This window comes from Temnothorax longispinosus, chromosome 5, assembly GCF_030848805.1.
Source record: "Temnothorax longispinosus isolate EJ_2023e chromosome 5, Tlon_JGU_v1, whole genome shotgun sequence".
NCBI classification, from domain to species: domain Eukaryota; kingdom Metazoa; phylum Arthropoda; class Insecta; order Hymenoptera; family Formicidae; genus Temnothorax; species Temnothorax longispinosus.
The window spans coordinates 17542135-17563955 of record NC_092362.1 but is presented as its reverse complement, the minus strand read 5'-3'; the positions used below and the strand labels follow the sequence as shown (position 1 = coordinate 17563955).

Below are 21821 nucleotides of genomic sequence, written 5' to 3'. Positions count from 1 at the left end.
TATAATGAAACAGAAGTAACTATTTTCATATTCGAAGTAATCTTTTTTGAAAACAACACAACGTTTATTTTATATTTCTCATTTGTCCTTTTACAAGAAATCATTTCCTCGCCGATCGTATCACAGTTATTGGACATGTCTGGCATGTAGACATTGACAGAAACAGATGCTTGTTTGACGGAAGTAATAGTTTATGGATAAAGTTAATACAACTAGAAATAAAGCCAAGAAATGCTTTGTGTTACAATATAGACGTGTACATGGCGCGTTGAATATGATTTAAATAAATATTTGAAAGTTTTGAAATCAGCCTCTAGTCGGTAATGCCTGTATTGAAAGAGTGAGTACATTGAAGAACGTGTCATATAATGAAGAAAATAGTTTCGAAAAGGGTGGATACTCGTTTTAGATAGAAGAGCTGATAGATACGAATCTTGCGATAAAAGAGAGCCTACAATCATTGGCAAAAATATCAGATGAGAAATCGATATATCGATTCTCCTTCCGGTATCTTATGCTAGGTTTGCTTTCTTCTCATTTATATTTTGTCCATCTTCTTTCGATAACTTACTGAGGCAACTCGTGTCATTTTATTTTGCATTCCCGTTTCCGTTTTTTCCGGTATATTCTTTTAATTTAAAGATATCGACGAAGAAAAAAATTACTTTATATTATGAAAATAATTCATATTTTGGAGGAATATACGAGGAGTAATATTAAGCCATGTAATTATTAGAGTCATTTGAGGAATATTTAATTTGCGCAAATGATCAGAGATTGAAATTTGTATAATTTTAGTGAGTTATTTTTGACACTATAAATACAGAAATATATTTTATATTTATACCAATCGTTGTTATAATTTTTCTATGTTCGTAATATCGAAATTATTCTCGAGTTACGATTGAATATTTCATTGAACACAGTAGTGACAGAAGATAATTGCGTTTCTCTTTTTTCATTTCTACTATTATTAATTTTATAACAAGATATATCAAATATAAGCAAAGTTGAAAATAATTAAAATTTTATTTAACAAATAGACAAATCCGTTTATTTATTCTTTATTCGTGAAAATCATCATGTGAATAACCTCTGTTTCCTTAGAGAAATGTGGAATGCGCTGTCGTGAAATTTTGGCATAAGTGCAAGAATTAACCTAATTGAGGCTCATGAACTTAAGTGTGGCCGGTAACCGTATATTAACCAATAACTGTTTGTCCTAGTTCATTGCCTTTCGTAACTTCGCTAAACAGGTAGAATGGGAAAAAAGATCGATAGAAATCAATATTGTGTGGGAGTGTAAAGGGCGGCGAAGAAAATCAACGGGGGCATTGCAGGGCAGGCGAGATAGAGGATATATAGCGAGGAAGAGCGGAGATTTAAGTAGGGGCGAGCTCGTTCAAAGTCTCGGGGATGTCCGTGATATCTTTTCCTTTGAATCGTTTCCTCGCTGCTATCGCATCACCTGTCGCTGCCATCGTACTCGTTACATTCGCCGATCCTTCCGACGCCAGTGGCTTCGTTCTTCATGGCGGATAAAAAGAAATCAAATTACGTACGATCTGTCTATAATCGATTCGGTTATTCTTCTGAGGTCAACGTGGGCGATTTCTTAGAAACTCTTCTTTTGTAATATTTCACCGCGCGAGCGTCTCGAAAAATTGCCTTGTAAAAAATATCCTGATTTATTTATATATGAATAAGGAACAGTTAATAGTTTGTTTTATATAAAAATTTGACATGTCGCTTTAATTCGCCTAAACAAAAATAATTCCCCATATATTTTCATATATTTCACAATATGGTTTTACGGTTTCACTAATTTTGAATTTATCAAATGTGCAGCAATGGAAGCCGAGGATGACGAGGAAGTCAATGACAGTAATGAGAGTTCCGACGAATCCAGAAATGTTTGGGGCGGAGGCGGGGGTGACGAAGGCGGAGGAGACGAGCAGCTCTTTCAAATCAACCGGCTGCAGCAACACGCCAGCTCGGAAAAGAGCTTCGACCGGTAAGTAGCGCTCGTTTCACCCTCTAAAAGTCCGTCATTTATGTCGTATGCGACATAATTCCTCTCGCTTTGGCAATTTTTCACGATATATACGGAAATATGCAAGTGTTGGCCGTATAATTGAAAGCTAAATAAAAAACACACGGAGCTTCCTCTCAGCGATCGTGACGGTTCGCATGGAAAGACCGAGAGTACGACGATGTACCATCGTGCGAGAGATCGCTGTCGAATCAATCCAAACGCATAGCGTAGATTACGTCAATGTGTCGCTATGCAACAGCATTTATATCTTCCGCTTTGCCCGTCATTATTTTGCGCTTCACCGTGATCCTCTATTCAGTCTCCGATTACGTGTTGAATAATTATTCAATAATTCGTTTACGCTCGATACTACAGTGGCCCAGTAGGTCTTTTGATGACTGGAGAGATATATATAAAAGAGTGTACATTATACATTTACAGTATAATTAAATCACCCTGCGTTTTATTTCGTGAGATATTTTATTTATCATGATGAATAAAATTTATCAAAGCAATATATAACGATATATTTGTAGAATTTCTACAAATTCGTAACAAAACTGAAATTACTCGATACCGTTCTGTTCTTTTTCAAGTTTCTTTCTTGCAAATTGCCAAGTGAGGGTTTAACAAACTTCCAACGCCGTGTTTTCTCCCAATTTCTCCAAATGCTTATTCTTAGTCTCGTACCTTTCCGCCCGAGACGGCTCATATCGGCGTGGACAGAATTCGCCCGAACGTATTACCTACTACGAGAAGAAGAAGAAGAAGAAGAAGCTGCTATGCATGATTCGGACGTTGTGAGCGCGGACTAGCCAAATATACACGGTGCGTCAGCGTCGCGGCGCGCGGCGTCGCGTCCTCCCTTCTCTGCGCCGTTTCAACTGCCGGGCGCCTCGTTTGAGGTCATCGTCATCCGGCCTCTTGCGCTCTCTTTCTCGTACGTGTGACCATCCCCCCTTCCTTCTCTTTGCGGTACCCTTTATACCGTCCCTTCCCCTATCTGTCTCTCTCCCTTTCTCGCTCTCTCGTTTTCTTCATTTGTCTTCGTTCTCTCATTCGGGGCATTCGGATGCGTCTCGGATGAGCGAACTTTGAAGCAAGTATACGCGAGTACGCTTCTATGTTCGCGAACACGAGATCACCGAGGACGTTATCACTAACAAAATTGAGGAATCGATGAAAGGATTGTGGCAGATGTCAAAATAAACGAGCCATTAAGAAAATATTTTTTTATATAAAAAAAATCACAGAAATTACACTTTCCACATTCTTTATTTCGCATCTGATAAATAATCTCATTAATGGCGTAATCTTTCACAGCGCTAACAATTTTTTTTTAGAAATAACTATAATGAGTGAAATAATTATTGCATTTAACATCGCGAGAAATACAAGACGAGCAAATATTTTCGTTATAAAACTAATTTCCAAAATAACAACATGTTTTGCACACATTTCTTAAGCTTTCAAGTATTTCACCGGCTAGATTATCGCAATGAAAATCTTTGTGACCTTATTAAAAATTCCAAGAATTATTACGCGTATATAACTGCAGGAAAAATATAAATCTTCTACGGTAGAAGAGTTTTCGATTCGCCTCGCGGTTAAGTGGACCTAGGCAAAAAGCGGAAATAGCGTGCTGCCCCAGTCGCCGGTAAAACCGCCGTTGTTTTTTCGCAAACTGTAGTCCATGCACGAGACCGTACTAAGAATATTAGCATATGCGATCGAACATAATCGAGCTTTCCACGAAAAGATGCATCAAACTTTCAAGAGAAATGTCCTGATCTCAATTCGTATTGTCGAAAGTTTAACGCTCCTAGCATTCACGAAATAATATCAAAGGTGTTGTATAAAAAAAAAGTACGGATAAAAAAATGTATATTTAAATAGATATACTATATCATGCATATTTGAAATAGCTTCTTCTATATTTCAACATATTTCAGATATATTATAGTCTCTATAATGACATTTCTTGATACAAATCGTTCAAATTAACGAGTCATCTTTAAGTCGATAGAAAAAAAGATATTTCTTGTGGGTCGCAGTTGCGTGTCGCCGGCTGCTCCAATACGCCGCAGCGTGTAATTAAAGGCGTGTTTCGTAACCGCTCACGCGTTCTTGGACGGTTTCCGATTACCCACGGTTAGGGATAACGTGCGCGTATTACGCGGTCACAGGATTCCATGGTGTAACCGCGTAGTTTCTTTCGGAGTATACGAGCCCGGGAGACGTCGGGTTAACGTTAGAAACCAAGACGTTCGCGACGAACGAAGAATATCATAGGCATGACTGCACGCTCGCTCCTCTCTCGTGAAACTCGCGGTATTAAATTCATTTTTTCACGTAAAAAATTAATACACGGTAAGAGCGCACGCGAGCTGATATTAAACCTCGTGGCGTATCTCTTTATCTTGAAAGCATTTTTGCGCGAAGGCATATCCTCCTGACACTTTGATCTTTATTCGCATCGCTTAACGTTAAACGTGACCGCTTGACTTTAATTCTGTGTTTACCTCGAATACACAGAATCACATCAGATCACACGAATAAAATTCGTACGCGGTTAAATATATCATCAAACCTGCGAGTAGAACACAGATTCTTTGTTCTTATATGCCATTAACGCGTTACGCTGTTCGTTCAACCTAACTATCTGTTATGTCGGGACATCAACCTGGCGCGGTCTCTTTTCGGAGAAGCGAGAATTGTTGATGGGCAAGTAGAATTATCATCGGCGACCGTTCTAGACTTAACGCTAATACTTTCGGCGTCGCGACGCAGTTCCGTGAAACGCGCGTCACGCGTGCATGGGAAATATTTCGGAATACCGAACGGGTTAGAGGGGCGGCGCGCGACGGGTCGACACGACGGGTTTGTCCGGATGGTACGCCGCGCCGTGTGCGTACGACACCGACCGGCAGACGAAACAAAATACTGCTAAAATTAATCTGGGCCTTAGGTCATGTCTGCAAGGAGTCTAGACGACGACGACGACGACACCGAGGACGACGCGACTCGCCGCCGAAAGTGGACCGAAGCGTGTGGGCGCGATACTTTAACGAGTTCTGGTATTTCGACACATTTCCGACTTCCTGCTACGCCCTCCCGCGTGCTCCGTCGTCGTTCTGTCCCTTCTTTTCCGCTATATTTATTACACCGTCTGCTCCTTTCCTACGTTAGGAGCATCGCTTGTCTGGAAAGTTTAACGGAAATATACAAGAATTTTCCTTCTCGTCAAAGGTATCGGAAGATTTTAATAAGTTAACGAATATGATTTTATTATTGGTTATACGTTATACGTGGAATATTATTCTTACAATTAAAAATTTATATTAAGGATAAAGTGTTTTTCGAGAAAACAAAAAATACTCTCTAAATCTGAATCAGTGAATAGTCACTGATTCAGATTTAGAGAGTATTTTTTGTTTTCTCGAAAAACACTTTATCCTTAATATAAATTGAATAGTCACTGATTCAGATTTAGAGAGTATATAATTGGAAAAAATTTAATAGTGTTTCTCAGAATGAGAAGACATTTATCTCATTTTGATTGAATGTTAAGAGCGGATAATAAAAGTCAAAAATATATGTTACGATATTTCGTATACCACGAATAAATATTGTTTTCACATTATTCGAGCCGTTTTTCTTTTTTTCTTCTACTTTCTGATCTTTTAAATATGATATATTTCTTTATTATTTACAATCTTATTTTAATGGCACTATCAGAGGCGAGGTGAAATTTATTTCCCTTTTTTGCTTGTTGAAATTCAATACTTTGCCAGAAAGCTTTAGAGATTCATCTCCTATGAATCTATAAGTTATGTAAAAATCGCTTATGTAAATTTAGTCGACAAGGCGCTTTTTGTTTATTTAATTTTTTATCTATATTTATTAATCATAGAATTTATGAAGCATTACGTACGAGGAATTTCCCCATAAAACCGTTCTAAACCGGTACATGCATTAAGAAATATCGCTGCACTTTATTCAACGTTGCTGCCTACATGCTACAACGACAGATCCTAATTCTATTATAAATCACCGTTGGTAGGCCACGAAAGTCCTTTATCGCAGATTACAACCCTCTAACGCGCACGTCACGAATTCGATTTGCTCTGTTAGTTGATGTGAGTCAGAAACGACGAAATTTGGTTCGACGATGACTGGGTCGATCCCGGCCGTCGAATATTTGCCATGTCGTGCCTCTGTTGCCACTGCGGAGAATAGATAATACGGACATTGTTCAGTGTGAACACAGCTTTCGGCCAGATGGCATGATTTTCCAATCGTTACTCCGCTTTTTCTTCGCCCGCTGTTGGTCGCTCACTCCCGCTTTTCACTTGCAAAATCATTACCTGATGAGGAATTGAGGGTTATTCGTTAGGAAATGTCATTTATTTACTTGTTTACTCGTTTATTATGTTGTTCCATGAATTGACTCATTACGGAAATAGAACAGTTGACTTCGTCAAAAGAGGCGGAAATAAAAATGATACAATAGACAAACGTTATTTACCGTTCCAAGGAATCGCTGTTTTATTATGCATGCATTTTATTATTTATGATGTTGGTGTCCGAGTTTAATTAGCAAAAACAACCATTTGTCATAGTTATCGCGTAGGTACGTATAGAATGTTCATAATAATTGTAAATCAATATTGAATAAATATTTCAGCATGATATGTGAGTGCGATTTTGATCAGATAAGAGTTTGACTCACTTTTAAGGACACAGATTGGGGAAGGTTACGATTCAGTAACGTCACCTTTAATAGCTCCCATGATTGCATGATATTGCGCGACGTAAAGCAACGAAAGAGAGCAACGAAGAGAGCACATTGGCCGATGCGAATTTTCTAGTACGGTAAACATTGCATATCGTGTCAATATGTTGCATGCGTAAATAACTAAAATATTTACCACGATGCGTAAAAAAAAATGGCAGTTCGTCAATAATGCATGTCGCAGCTACAATGAGAGAGATCGCGCAACTGCGGGAGATTGTTTTTCCAGAAATCGCAGTTGGAGAGAGAAAAAGGAATTTATTTCAGATTATGCAATTGACAATTGATTGGCAAATCAATTGAAGAAGGTGTAGACGAGAAGTGCGGGCGAAGAATAAATAATCGCTCGTGCCGGTATATTGCGAAGTGCCAGTATCCGTAATTGCCTCCATCGAGAGGGTCTCTAAAGAAATCGTAAAGCCGGCCGAGGCACGCGCCCTATGACCATCTGCCGGTCTTGTTCCTTCTTCTCGTCGTTACCCGTCTTACCTACTAGCCGCGTATACTTTTTCCGCGCCTTTGCCTCCATTCGAAAGCGTAACCATCGTACGTTAATAACTCCTTGGAACTGAGAGACGCGAGACTAGCGGCGCCGTTCAATATGATATAGCTTTTAGACATCTGCCACGGAAAATGGTCATTAAGGCCCCCTCGCCTCATTAACGGTGTCGCAATAACGTAGAAAATGCAAGCTGGTAAACTTTTAATAACGTGCACTACGCCGATTATTGCTCGCCTCGTTCGCTCGTTGCTCGATCCGCATCCTGTCGTGAAAATTTTGCGTTTACACACGCTAGTATGTTCAAACACCGAGTAACACGCTTACAATTAGTCAAAGTACTTAATTTTATTTATTCCTAAAAGTTTATGTCTAAAAAAGAATACTTATCATTTTTAGAAAATAAAATTGTTGCACATGCGTAAAAACATGTTTGCTTAATAAAAATCAAGTAGAGTCTTATTGTCTTATAAAGTTACAAATTTATTTTGAAAAGCGATTTCTCTTTACGAGCTGAATTCTAAACTCTAGTTAAGTTAAAGTTTAACAAAATTAAGTTTACAGTTCGGAGGTGAATCTCACAATCAGTTTAAATTTTAGTTCACTGATTTCAATCAGTTGTTCGGATAAGGGTTAGTAATGTAGTATTGTAAAATGCCTTGGGGAGAGTCTTGAAAAAAATGTGTAAAAAAAATGCGTAACTACTTTCTCGATGCGATGTGCCGACCAAGGAGGGATTAAGGGATCGCCGGATCGACGAGACTAACGAAGAGGAAGCTGTGGCGAGGGTAGCGCCAACGGAAACAGCTACGAAAACAGTCGCGTCACCGCTAGCAGCCGGCTTTTAGGTCTTTGCTCTCTCGTGCAACTTCTCGCTTTGTGTCTGTCCCGTTCGTCTCCTCTGTTGGCAGGGCCGGGTGTTTTTCCAAATGTCAATTAAAACATTCGATCTTCATAACAAGGGAATTACCTATATCAATGCTATCATGAATGAACGAAAAAAAAACAACAAATTTATTGACTCGCGAATATCGTTATTGCATAAGTAGAATGAAACTTTTTCTGTTTGTCGTATTATCGTATTTTGAATGCGTTAAGTCATATGACGATTACTTTTATTGATATTAAACAGACTTTTTATGCTTCGAACAAGACATCTTTCAGAATTTTTTTTTTGAATTAAATTATATATTTTTTAAACTTTCTTTATATAATAACTAAATGATATAATTTCCATAAGCAAAAAGAAAATTTATCATCGTCAATACTTTGATTTGATTCTATATTATTTTATAAAAAGACTCAATTATACTTGTAATTTTTAAAAAGTAATTTTTAAAATATTAAAAAATATGCTTTAATAGGCTTATTCATATTTCTAAAATATTAATACCACTTCTAGCATCTGAGTGGGTGTTAATTTTCCGAAATTTTAAAACATCCAAAGGGATAATCTAAAAATGCATCGTTTCCTTTCTGATTTCGATGGTCTCCCCTATTTCCGAAATGAGAGCTTAGGGTGCTCTACGCTCCGGTTACGGCAGTGGCTGCCTGTCTCTCTCCACATCCTCCGCACCACCGGCATCGCCGGGAGTAATCCGTGTGCATTTACGACCCTTGCTGCGCGCACGGCCGTAACAACGTGCATGCGTGTCGGTGAGGGGCAGGTGTGTACACTCGGGTAGAAACGAGACTTATTCGTGGGGAGAGAGAAGAGCGACGAAGAGAGAGGGAGAGACAGAGATGGAGCATAGAGGGAGAGGAGGAGTAGCGCGTGCCGCCGTCGACCATCCGGAGGCCAGGTGTAGCCTTTATCCATTTTACTCGCGTTTGTTACCCTCGGACCTCTACGATTCCGATGCACCCTCTGGGTCTCGTTGCTTCTGGTGTGCCCTTCGGCCGATGCGAGTGTGCGGGGAAAACGAGAGAGAAAGAGAAAGAGGAGAGAGAAAGTAAAGAGATCGACGCGGCGATCGACGACCAGTGTGTTCCTTCGGAACACTGTGGCTTCGAGAGATGCGAATTTACACATTGCGCCCCTCGCAAACACGCGCGCGAACGATGCCCTCGTGCCCATCATCGCGTTTTCGCTTCTTCCATTTAAATCGCAATGTTCAATTCGTACTCGATGCATATTTGTAAGACATTGTATGTGTTCTTTTAGATATGTATGTAAGTGACTAGCTACGATCATGATTTTATTTATAGTTGCGACATGATTTTGCGGGGATAAATTCAAGAGACGTGTATATACTGAATCAGACAAAAAAGTTTATTATCTACTATTCTAAAAATGTAGAAATATATTTTTAGTATGGAATATTAACATGAACAGTTACGTATGAATCACAAATTAACGTAGCTATTTAAAATACTTGTTAAAAAATAAACATATAGTGAAATATAAAGACAAGCGATCAGAAATAGGAGCGAGGTTAAATTTTTTTAAAATTAATTTTTAATTAATTTTATAATGTATAAGTGGGAATTTTTCTCAGATAGTAATATTGTATGATAACGAGATTATGACGACAAGGAAATGGCGGGGTGCCATTTCACCGGAAGATCATAGGAAATAGACACCATTTACAATCTTAAAAATTCACTCCAGCTGTCGTGTCTGGCCCGATCGACGAGTCTAATTCTAGAGCAACGTAAGAGGGATAATCACACTCCCCTTCGTCGTCCTTGTCGTCGTTTCCCCTGTTCATCCCCTTGGAGCGGCACACGCCCACGCGGAAATGACGCCCGCCCCGGAGTAGGTAATCTACGTGACCCCCAATAACGATCACTTCAAACAGCGTTCTTGCAACTACGTTGCCGATTTTTCTCTCCAATTCCGGCGTGCTACTTATCAGATGCGAACTTTGATCAAAGAATTTAGATAAAAGCCTAAAGAAAAAAGGGAAAAAAGTAGTTCTTAGTCGTCAATATAAACGCATTTATTTTTTCGTCACTATTTCACGTTTTTATGCAATAAATTAAGATATTGTTCAGTAGAAAAAAATATTTATTCTTGTTGTATTGGTAGAAATGGTACAATCACAAAATAGTATAATCATAGAATAGATATCACAATTAATGACCAACGTTAATTGAGCCCTGATTCTAAACTATAAGGATATAAGATAAGATAATATAATGAAAGGTAATAACCGTGAAAAATTAATGATTCTATTTAAAAAAAAACGCATGATTCCACCGGGTTTCCTCGCGTTAAGTCGACATGGACGAATTCACGGTATTTTTCTTTTCAACGCCATCGTGATACTAGGATCAACATCTTTCATCAGTTATCTCGTCGCAAACATTCCATGGATTGGGACAACGTTAAAGAACTTTCCTCCCAGAGAGAAGTGCGACCACGATGACGACAAGGACATCAACGACGACGAAAGCCTTTTGACGTGCATTAAACACGATGGCAACTAAGTGTTTCTCCACGGTGTTCGTTCTCCGCCAGCTCTTTCTACCTTTCTCTCTTGGTCATGGTGACGAAACTTCCGGACTATTCTATCCTCTAGGAAGATCGAAGATGAAATAACCCGATCGAACCTTTTATCAACGGCCATCCTGGAAAACGTGCAGGCTACGAGCACCATTTGAGAGTCGCTTTCAGAAATAAAAGAAGTTTGGGAGACCAGGACGGAAAAAACTTTGGGCGATTATTTTGAGTATCACTTAGAACTTCTGAAAGACAAAGTCCAAAGAGAAGCGTCAAGTCGCTAATAAGGAAATTTGCGCGGTTTACTTTCGTCGAAAGATGAATTGCTAAACAAAAACTTACATAATCATATACGTTTAATATGTACATATATCATCAAAAATATATTTAAAATTTAGCGCATGAAATTTAATGAAAGACGAACATTTTAACTTTAAATATTATAAATTTACTTGAAAATTATTTCTTTTTCTTTTTCTTTGCTCGCAATATGATTGAAAACAATATAATCTACTTTTTTGATAGATTTTATTTGATACTTTCTTGAGATATTCGACAAGATTTTTCGCATAATACGAGACGATTCGTTGATCCATTATTAGGCGATGGGGTTCAACGCCACGGCCGGTTCTTCGAAAAAGAACAGAGGCGAGGCGATTGGTTATCATGTTACGACGCTAGGCTCGCGTTAAACCTGGTAACTGAATCTATCTTTGCCCAATCGCTGTCAAATGCTCGACAACGTTCGAATTTGTCCAACCAGGCATACAGCTTCTGGTGCTCTCTTTCTTTCTCTCTTTTATCCTTCTCTCTCTTCTCGGTTTGTCAGTCAGCTACCAAAATATATCGGTAGAACGGGTTTTCAAAATGCGATTGCGTCCACACCACATTTAGCGGATTGTCTAAAGATATAAAAATTGATTTAGGAATTATAATAATCTTTGTAGTTTGACTTCTGAATGGATCTTGTTTATTTTGGGAAATTTATCTCAAATTTTCTTTTCTTAGACTTTATTTGCTATCGAGGTGTCCAAAAAATATGTATTTTAAGGCAAAATTCATGTTTTATTTTGAAAGAGAATTTGGTGTCTTTAAGATCGTTGATCACATCACTGCAGAGTTAGTGGTATAAGTCAATCTGTTACACCCGGAGGAAGACAATCGCGCGGCAGGTTCTTAATTGCCGTTGGCACGGGGAGACTGCGGTAAAAGAAAGAGAGAGAGAGAAAGAGGAAAAAATAGTAAGAGAGGCCAATCGCCGCATGCACGTTCGCGTTTCTGCACGCGCTACGAAAGAAGAGTCCAGGTGCGAAGTGCGTCCCACCCTCTCCCCCTCGAAGCGTCTAACCACCTTTCGACCGGCACCTCGTACGTCGCGATCGGTAGCGGGGTTTTTGGGGGAGAGACTTCGGAAGGAGCTCTCGGACGCGGCGAAGGGAAGGTGCCCGGGGACGACGGCTCGTTTTAAGGACGCAGTGGGCCCCTCCGGTGCCGCGCCGCGTGCCCCGTAGGTCGAGAAACGCGACGCGACGAGACGCGTCGGAGAACGGTGGAAGAAGGGGGCTCTCGGCAGGGCGGTTTGCGCTGCGGCTGTGCCGCGCGCGGTGAGGCAGCTGCAACTGCTCGCGAGATACGCCTTAGATCGTCGTGGCACGAGCCTTCACGGCATGTGTTTCCTTCGGTTTCCTTCTTGCTCCCTCCCTCGTTTCTTCCTCTTGCATTCTGCTCCATCCCCTCCCACGTGTCCGTCCAGCTCTCTCATCTCTTTCTCTCTCTTTTTCTCTTTCAGCGTTGTTGATATTATCTTGAATATATATGCCATAAATTTTTGTCGAATACAGATTCATTTTGGAATAAATGAATAAGGCAGAATTTATTGTTACAACTTTTTACTTGATCTTCATAAAAGAAAAATGTAATATTATAGAAGCTCAGGCATTATTAAAATAATAAAGCAATGTTTTCAATGAGTATATCAATAGCATTTTCTGTTTCAATCGGCTGCTATAACACGCACAATTTGATCTCATATCGCAGCTACTAAATGAACTGGAGTAGTCATGTTTTTCCATGTGATTATTTACTCAGAAATATTTTATTATTTCTTTATATATGAGATTAATATATATTATATAACTAACCTAAATTGTACGTTCACACAGAATAGTAATATAAGTCCATGGAATTACGTTTGGAAAAGAAGATAAATACTTTATTACGAAAATTATATGATTAAGTCGATCCATTAAATAAATTCTATCCTTTTTGTCTATACGCATCTTCCTCTTTTAATGGTTTCGTCATTATTCAATTTCGTATTCAATTAACAAACCAAAATTTGTATCAGACGCTGATGATTGTATGTTACATATTTCATTACAAGATAGTCCTTAAGTATAGTGATTAGGGAAACTAGCTCTCTGTGTACGAAAGATACCGCTTTAATGCTTTTTTTTACCGGTCCGATGGACTTGTATGTCCTAGTCTTCTCGAAAACACCTTGTACGCCATCACGTTTATTGATGTCGAGCACGCGACTACCCTCGTGCGATAGCTAATGATCCCTATGCATTGATAATGGAGGTTGCGCACATCCAAGAGCTGGCATTCTATTCCGCCGCGTTGCACAATTGTAAAACTTGAATGTATTTTGCGGTCGAATCAATCTGTCAACGCGTCAGTAAACTCAGTCAACACGAAATCTATATCGCAATCGATATATAAGAAACTATGAACAATGAGAATTATCGAATAAATATCTTCATGTAATAAAATTTGTCATACGTAACATTTAAAACGTCATATTTAACATATAAAACAATTTTGTGGACAAGTAAAAATTAACCGAACTTGAAAGTTAATCAAAATATTTAACGTCGAATTATAACAACTTAAAAATTATGATAAAGGCTCGACACGTGATTTTTCGTGCTATATCCACGCATCTTGACTGAAATGTTTTATCCAACTCTATTTTGTGAGATAAAGAGTTCATTCCTTTCTTCACGGATATCAGACCGGGAAAATGAATGCAGTTTTCCCCGGCGCATTCTCGAGTCCCGCACGAGCGTGTCACGATAAGAAGAAAAAAAATAAATTGGGCCGAGTTACCTTTCTCTCCCGCTCCCTACCCTCTTCCCTATACACCTCGCGGTAGCATCTGCCGCGATGAAGTGATTTCTTAGTGCCGTGCACCTTTTTCCTCCCTCTTCCTCCTCCCTTTTCCGCATAGCAGCGCGTGTATCGCTCCGGGGTGCTGGCCCGATGGGCCCTATGGGTGGAACCGAGAAATTTAGATTAGGTGCAGGTAGCCAGGTTGCGTGTACGCCGTCAGTACACCTACTTTCTTACCTTTTCCATCTTGTTGCTCGACTCTCTGGCCGTTTTACCCTCGCCCTTGACGTTCTTGATTTTTCATCGCGCTCTCTTCTCCTCTCTATCTACCTACCGCTGTCTATCTCTCTCTTTTTTGGCGAAGAAATTGACGAAGGAGTTCAAGCAGCTTCCTTCGCGCGCATACAAACGGTATTGACAGGAACCCGAGTTACCGTCGTTCGTATCGCAGCTGACACACACGCGCCACGTGGTTATCCAGCAGGCACCGTGCATCGTATGTCTGTATACAGGGTATATAGACTCACTTCCCGCACCCGCCTCTGGTTTACGGATCATCTTCCAGCAATTTGGAACCCATTTCGTCTTCGCGAAAATTTCATTGAACGCAACATTGTGTCGCAATTTTGGAACATTCAAATTCAGTTTTTTATTGTAATAATGATCCTCGATAAAAAAAAATACTTTAACTATGGTATGCTTTATTTTATTTTTATTCATATCTATTGGTCGTATATTTTTCAGAAACATTTTAAAATATTTTTTTTACATATCATAGATGATTATTTTATGTACTCCAATTTTTTTAAATACTTTATATTCCTGTCTTCGAAAATTTTCTTTAAAACAGACCAGTAGATCGGTACAATAATAAATTATTTTGATTATTTATAAGTATGCTAACAGTTGCCTTTACATGTTTACACGTATTTAAATACACAGTGTATGTATATTGCATAACGTTACAATCATTCGTCGACTTTCGTGGGGATTGCTAGACAGCGCGTGTCCGATAAATATTTTCGATGCCCCGAGCACGCGTTTATGCGAGTGCCACGAGTTCGAGAGTGCGAGAAGGAATCTCTTTCGAACGGAGGGCTCGCTTCTCGAAGACGCCAGGCGTAAGGGTCGATGGTTATCTGACTTCCTGTCCGTTCGTACGCCCTACGTGCTTTCGCGGTCGAGCGAAAGAGAGCGAGAAGCGAGCCCGAGGAGAGAGAGAGGAGAAGGCGAACGAGCAAGAGCAATAAAAGCCCGGCCAAATAAATACAAAAGATAATCGACACCGCGCAGACAGTCGTGCGAGCAGCGGAGGCTCATCCCCCATCTACGTTGCTCTTTTTTACTTTTTCCGTCCGACTGGCATCTGTCGGTTCTGCTAAGTCTTCGGCGAAGCAAGAAACGCATATTGCCGCCAAAAGCCGCGGCGCAACAGGAAAACAAGCCTCTCATTTTGCTACCGGCGCGTTTATTTTCGTGTATTACGGTAAATTGATGAGATTGCTTGCAGGAAGGACGCAATAAACGTGCACATCAATTTTACCTTATAATATAAAAGGCAATTTTATTATTTTTTTTATTAAATTAAAGAGGATAATTTTGTTTATAATATCTTTGTAAATAATTAATAATTTTGCTCTTGTAGTGTTACACATAATTCGTAAAGAAGATGCTCTGTTGGGACGCTCGGCGAATTTGCCGTCGAATTTCAGCATGATCGTTAAGAGTCGCGTGGCCGTTCGATGCATTTACATTTTTTACGTATTGCCACTTATTATGCCTGGGCCGAACGAAAGTGCCGAAGTATCTTAGTCGACGGCTCTGGAAAAAAGGAAGAAAGCGAACGAAAAAAGAGATTACCGCGACGAGAGAGAAAGAGAGAGATGGGGCGAGGGGTTGTGGAGTCCGGGCACGTGACCGGAAGGCGGGGGGCAAAACGGCGCACGCGCCATCGTCCTCCACCTGGCGCATCACCTGCTGCCCCCTGCTTAAGCCTCCCTGTCTCCATCTTCCTCCTCTCTGTCTCCGTTCTCCTACTCCTCCGCGTCTATCCTCGTTTGCTCTTGGCCTCTCACTCCACCACCTTCGACTCTGGCCAACCCTTCGGCGTGTTGGGCTTTCCTCGCGAACACCATCCCGCTTCTCTCCCCCTTTCCCTCTGGCTGGCAGACAATATTAAGTAGCTGATGCAATGTACTCTCGCACATTATGATGTATATTTATTATCTCGCGTTTAATTATGATGTATTTTTTATCTACACACTTCGAACATTTGGTACTCTTTAAATCATATCTTAAAATCCAAATGCTTTGAAAACCAAATTTCAACTATCACTAATCTGTTGACAAATAATTTTGTAAAAAAAATGTTATAAGTAGATTTGTCAGAAAAAGTATTTTTATTTTTCGTTAAAAAATAGAAAAACTTTTAATTTTGGTATTAGCTGAATATAATTTAAAGAAAGAAGGAGAAATCATCTATATATAGGAACATTAAAGTTTTGTTTTTTCAAATAGCGATATCTTATAACAAGCTATATAGATTTCGTAGAAAGATTCTGGAGAGACGTATAACGCGAAACAGGACAGTCTTTCCCTCGTTTCGATGAGATCTCGAAGGACAGGGGGATGTTAAATTAGTCGCGAGACACGAATTTTTTTACCTAACACATAATTAGCCAGCCACGAAGATGACTGAGCTCCTTGTAGGACGATGACGATGACTCATAATGAAGATGACGATGAACGTTGCGCAATTATCGAGTGAGTCAGGACGCGCGCGCTGAGGGAAGCATGGCAGCGCCAGGTGACAGATGCACGAGAGCCTTCGGATGCTTTCCTGTATACTTACAGGGTATCCTTAATGAGCGAATCCATCCGTAACACACGCAGCACGGGACGATAATAGGAAAAAAAATGTTGATCGATATTTAATCAAACGTGTCATTAGCGGTTGAAAGGGTTTTCGATACTTATCTATCTTGGATTATGATCGCGGAAGCGAGAGGATATACGCGCTTCGTTTTTCCACGTCCGTGCACATAATTTTTCATCAATTACATCGCGCCGATTCGATAAAGCGGACTTGCAAGATGTGATAGCTCGTCGAAACCACCCCTAGATTTTCCTACATTTTCTCGACCACTGACATCCCTAATTACTATTTAGTTTTGTTGCAACAGAATGAATTGCAAAAGCTATTTATTTTCTCGCGATTAATAATATAATCCTAGATGACCGATATAGGCAGTATTTTAAAGACTCCTTAATTGACCTGCGACAATGTGTCTCGTTTTATTTACTCCGAAAGGGAGGAGCGCAGTGAGGATTAATTTAAAATTGATCCAGATGCTATAGCATATCAGAACACGATCATCGATGGTTTCGAAGATTGTGAAGTTATCGAAAAGAGATCGGAGAGGACGCTGGACTATCGGACAATGACACGAGATCATTGTCCTGATCGCGACAAGCTGGCACGCCGGCTGCGACATCGATGCCAAAGACGCTTCCTGCCAAATCGGTCTTCCGCAAACGCGACCGACATTGTTGAAAAGAAAATCCTTGCGAATGGCTAGCATTGTTAATAATGGATGAGTGATCCTTCTATGTTTCTCCATACGAGAATTATTTATTTGTCAACGAGGAATCAACGATCTCTTGTACATTTTTTTTTTAATTGATTGGAAACTGTATCATGAAATTTTGGTTTTATCGATATATTTTTTTTCATATAACGTCAATTTTTTATTTTTTTTTTGTTGCAGGTAAGTCTTCAGAAGTAGAAAATTTTTCGGATTTTGCGTTGATTTCGTCGTTTGGGAAACGTGAGTAATAGTTCATTAAATAAAAAAATGCGCTTCGTGTTTTATTTCTTTTTGCCACATTTTGTGTCGCGTGCGAACTTTGAAATTTTAAGGATAATACTTTAAGGATAATTAATTTTTCTATATTATTCACCGATAATATCAAAAGTTTTACAATTAAACTTTTACAATTAACATACACAAACGTTGAATTAGGTTTTCTTTGAACCATTGAACAATTTTTAAGCCCTCTTACTATATGTATATGTAACTAAATATTTTATTATTTTATTTTTCTCCTGTATTTAATTTTTACATCTTTACATTTTCGTTTATAAGTTTGTTACGAAAAAATTTTATCGAAATGATTTTTCCCCGACTCTTAATCCTCTAGATACTCAATTTTCTCTATTCGATTAAGTAATTTAATCTTTTTTTCTTGAACATTCCATTTATCTCTTCAAATTTTTATTTATTTATTTTTAATTTCCACCCTTTTCGTTCTTACGGGCATTTGTCGAATTTGCTTTGCGGTCTGTAAATGACAATCTCGGCACGGTTATTTCACTGACGTTGAAAGTGAATGCACCGGTCGCGGTTTGTACGTGGGAGTTCGTGTTATTTGGGTCGCATCGACTGCTCTCTCTTTCTTTTCTTTCCTTCCTGCTCCGCCGCCATATAGACACGGACGTAATATATTACTCTCACTTCAATCCGTTCTTCCTTTTTCTATTTATCATCTCTTTATACCTTCTCGTTAAATGTTCGTGCGTATATTTGTCGTTTGAAACAAACATGCAATTTAAAGAAAAACTATTTTAACACGAAAATAGAGATAAAATTACTTTAATATCGCTTTCTTTTCTTTTTCAATATTGTTAAAAAGCATCGAACCATACCCATAATTAATATCGCTATTGATATCAAGATATTGAAAGAATAGTATCGATATTTTTAATGAAATATCGACATAATCTTTTGTTTGCAAGTTTATTCGTGCGGTAAGATCGCGCATACCGGTTGGTCGAGCTTGAATCGTCGTCGTTGTCGCCCGTTGTGAATGAATTCGTTATCTGAGAAAACGGTCGCGACCCGCCTGGCGATGCTGTGAACCGTGCCGCGTAGGGTCAGTCGCGTCACGAGGCACGAAACGCAAGGGTATAGAAGAAACAGGCCAAATGCTACGGGATTTGCGCTACGCATGTAGAGATACGTTTGTACGCTTTCTCGTACGTAACCAACGGTCACGCTATTAACCATATATCTGAAATTCTAATCGCACGGCTCCATTAACATTACATGTTGTAAAATAGTAGACTCTAAAGACTTGAGTACTGTCAAAAATTTTAGATTTATGTCTTTATTTTATGGTCCAATAATTTGCTTTTTATTAAACCATTAACATTTTCCACGATTCAACAATCTACTTTTGAAATTCAAACGTTGACATTTTACCATGATATTTACCATTTCCAGTAGAATAAAAAAATAGAAGTAAATAATTGTTTTATGTGAAAGGGGGAAAATTGTCGCGCTCAGATTTGTTATGTAAGATTAACGTATTACTCTTAGAAATTGCGTTGGAAAAACCAAAACGACTACACGAATTTATAATTTGGTGTATACTTTTACTCAATCTTCTCGGACTCCCGAGCTCTGTTTCACTCTTAGAGAGGAATCTTATTCGGCAAGCTTATTAAGATCTCTCGCGAGATTATGATTGTCGCGTTTGTAACGTATACGCACAAGATCGCTGCGTTAACCGCAGTCCCCAGTGAGAGCGTGCGATTCAATGTCGCCCGAAGTCGCAGTCAACAAAACAATGTGTGTGTGTAATCGCTAAAAATACTCTCTTCCTTTCCGCTCAGCCGTCGTTGTCGTCCTCCTCCCGTATGGCCCGTTCATGACTTTTCGTCTTTCTTCTCTCTCGCCTCTCTCCGCGCTTTCGCGCGTCGACAACGAGCAAATACATTTTGAAAAACCGTACGGCTAATCACGGCAAACAACAATAATGCGCTCGAAAGCTACGTTTATAAAAATAACTTCTCGTCCGCAAAAATAACATTGTTTAAAATGTTTTTCTGGTGTTTTGGCTTTGCTCACACAAATTGATCCGGATTTACGGATTATATTTCAAAGTGCTAAAATTTCTAACTGCTAAAATTTAAATCTCCAAAGAATTTAGAGAAGAAAAAGCGATTATGAAAAAAATCTGAAGAATATATTTCTTGCAGTATTATTGTTCTTTTTTTTTTTTTAAAGCTTCGTTAATGTATGATTCTGTCGGATAGATAATTGCAATTCAAATAACACGTGTGGTCTTTCTCTTTTACACGCATCATATTTTATTTGCATTTCTAATAACATACGACAATCATTAATGATTCCTGCAGTGACGATTGTAGGAAATGCAAAATTTGTTTTTTGTAAACCAAATCTTCAAACATTCGTCGTATGACGACAATTGTTAACGTCATCTGCGATGACGCTGTCGTAAAGTGGCATTGAATGGTAAGCGCGTAGGTAGGTTTGACGTTATCGCGCAATTCATTCGCATCACGAAAGTATGTACTTTGTAGATAAGGAGAATTATTCGTGGTTTGCGCCGACTATGATATTACTTTTAACGCCACTCCGTGAAGCTCGAATATCTCTACCTTAGACTGACTTGCAAAATACTCTCTAGTGCGCATTTGATTCCGAAACTCGAAAAGATCAAATTAGATGTCTTTAAGCCTCGCTTGAATATGCCAAAATCGATAACATCGTTATCATTCATAAAACATTCTGCTAATTCTATAAACACAGATCATTCGTTTAGCGACCTAAATTTCGATAAGGCGTTATCATCCGCCATTATATAATTATATCGTGTACTACTCGCGTACTATTCGCAAGCTCTTAAGCGACTTAATTTAGAGCTTCTCATTTCATTCAAAATACCATTCGCGTTTCATTCATCCAGCCGGTTCGTGAGATGAAATTGTTAATCTACGTTGATTTTTCTGCTGGTCATCTAGTAGTCATCCACTAGTAATTCAATCGAGTTGCTCTGTTCTGTACGTGAGAGGTTTCTTGAATCACCGAAATACGTGGAAGCACCATTCATCACCTATTTATCACTCGCAATCTTGCGACATTATATCACGCGTATAGATCGACTCATTCTTTCGTAACGTAGCGTTACTATACATTTGCGAGATATTACTATTTTTCAAGTTCGGCGAAACTAAGATTACGAGTCACTCGAACGGGATTTTAAGAAAATTTGTGAATCACTATGTAGTGAGTAACTATGAAACCAGTTTTTTAAGACCGTACGAAATTGTCTTTCTCATTCATGACGATCTCGTCAACGAATTCTTGGGAAGTCCATTTTTTTATTTCTTCCGCCCGTGCCAAAACTACGAAAATGTTTCTGGGAAAAGTCGATGACGTCGCGAAGTAAAAATAATTACATTGAAACAGATATATTTCCTGTTGTTTGTGACGAATTTATTTGTCCGACTTGATTGCTAATCACTTCTAATTACTAATTCTTCCGATCGTGTTTTTTGAAAAATATGCGCGCAGCGAAAGTGTCGAGAAATATCAAAAAATGAATTTACAATAAAGGTAGGATTACAATAAAAATAAAATTGAGCGAAATTGAAGAAATATTTTATTTAATCAGCGCACACAGATGTATCGCGACAACGTTGCATATGCAGATCGTCGTGACGCAAATGTCAATGCGCGTTAGACGAAAAACAAGCGTAAGATAAAATGCAGCAACAAACCTTTAATCAGGGAATAGCATTAGGAATTTAACATTAGGCCTTTTTGTCAAATAAAAATATTATTTTCTGGATAAATGGCGATCACTTATTAGCGATCTGTAGTTCCCAAATTCTTCATTTCATTATAGCGGTAATCAAAAGTTTATGTTATGCTTGATCAATATTCAACAATTAACTACATGACAAATATAATCTTTATTTAGCAAAAAATAAATTTTTGATCGTCTAAGTCTTATCAATCGGACCATTCGCGAGCGCATCTGCCGCATCGTGCCTTCATTTCTCAGCATGCCTACCGCAGAGAGCTAAACTGCAAATTCTGAATTGCGTCGATGAGGTTCGTTAAAA

The 21821-nt window shown here is 38.9% G+C and overlaps 1 protein-coding gene across 3 annotated transcripts in view; it reads left to right on the top strand.

Moving 5' to 3' along the window:
• Positions 1 to 21821, top strand: part of LOC139813423 (serine/threonine-protein phosphatase 4 regulatory subunit 1) — a 125944-nt gene that overhangs the window by 22048 nt on the left and 82075 nt on the right. For all 3 annotated transcript variants that reach the window (XM_071778928.1, XM_071778926.1, XM_071778927.1), the window contains exon 2: positions 1849 to 2014. In XM_071778928.1, coding sequence (XP_071635029.1) covers positions 1851 to 2014 — 164 coding nt within the window. In that variant the 5' untranslated portion in view covers positions 1849 to 1850. The remainder of the gene's footprint in view (positions 1 to 1848; positions 2015 to 21821) is intronic.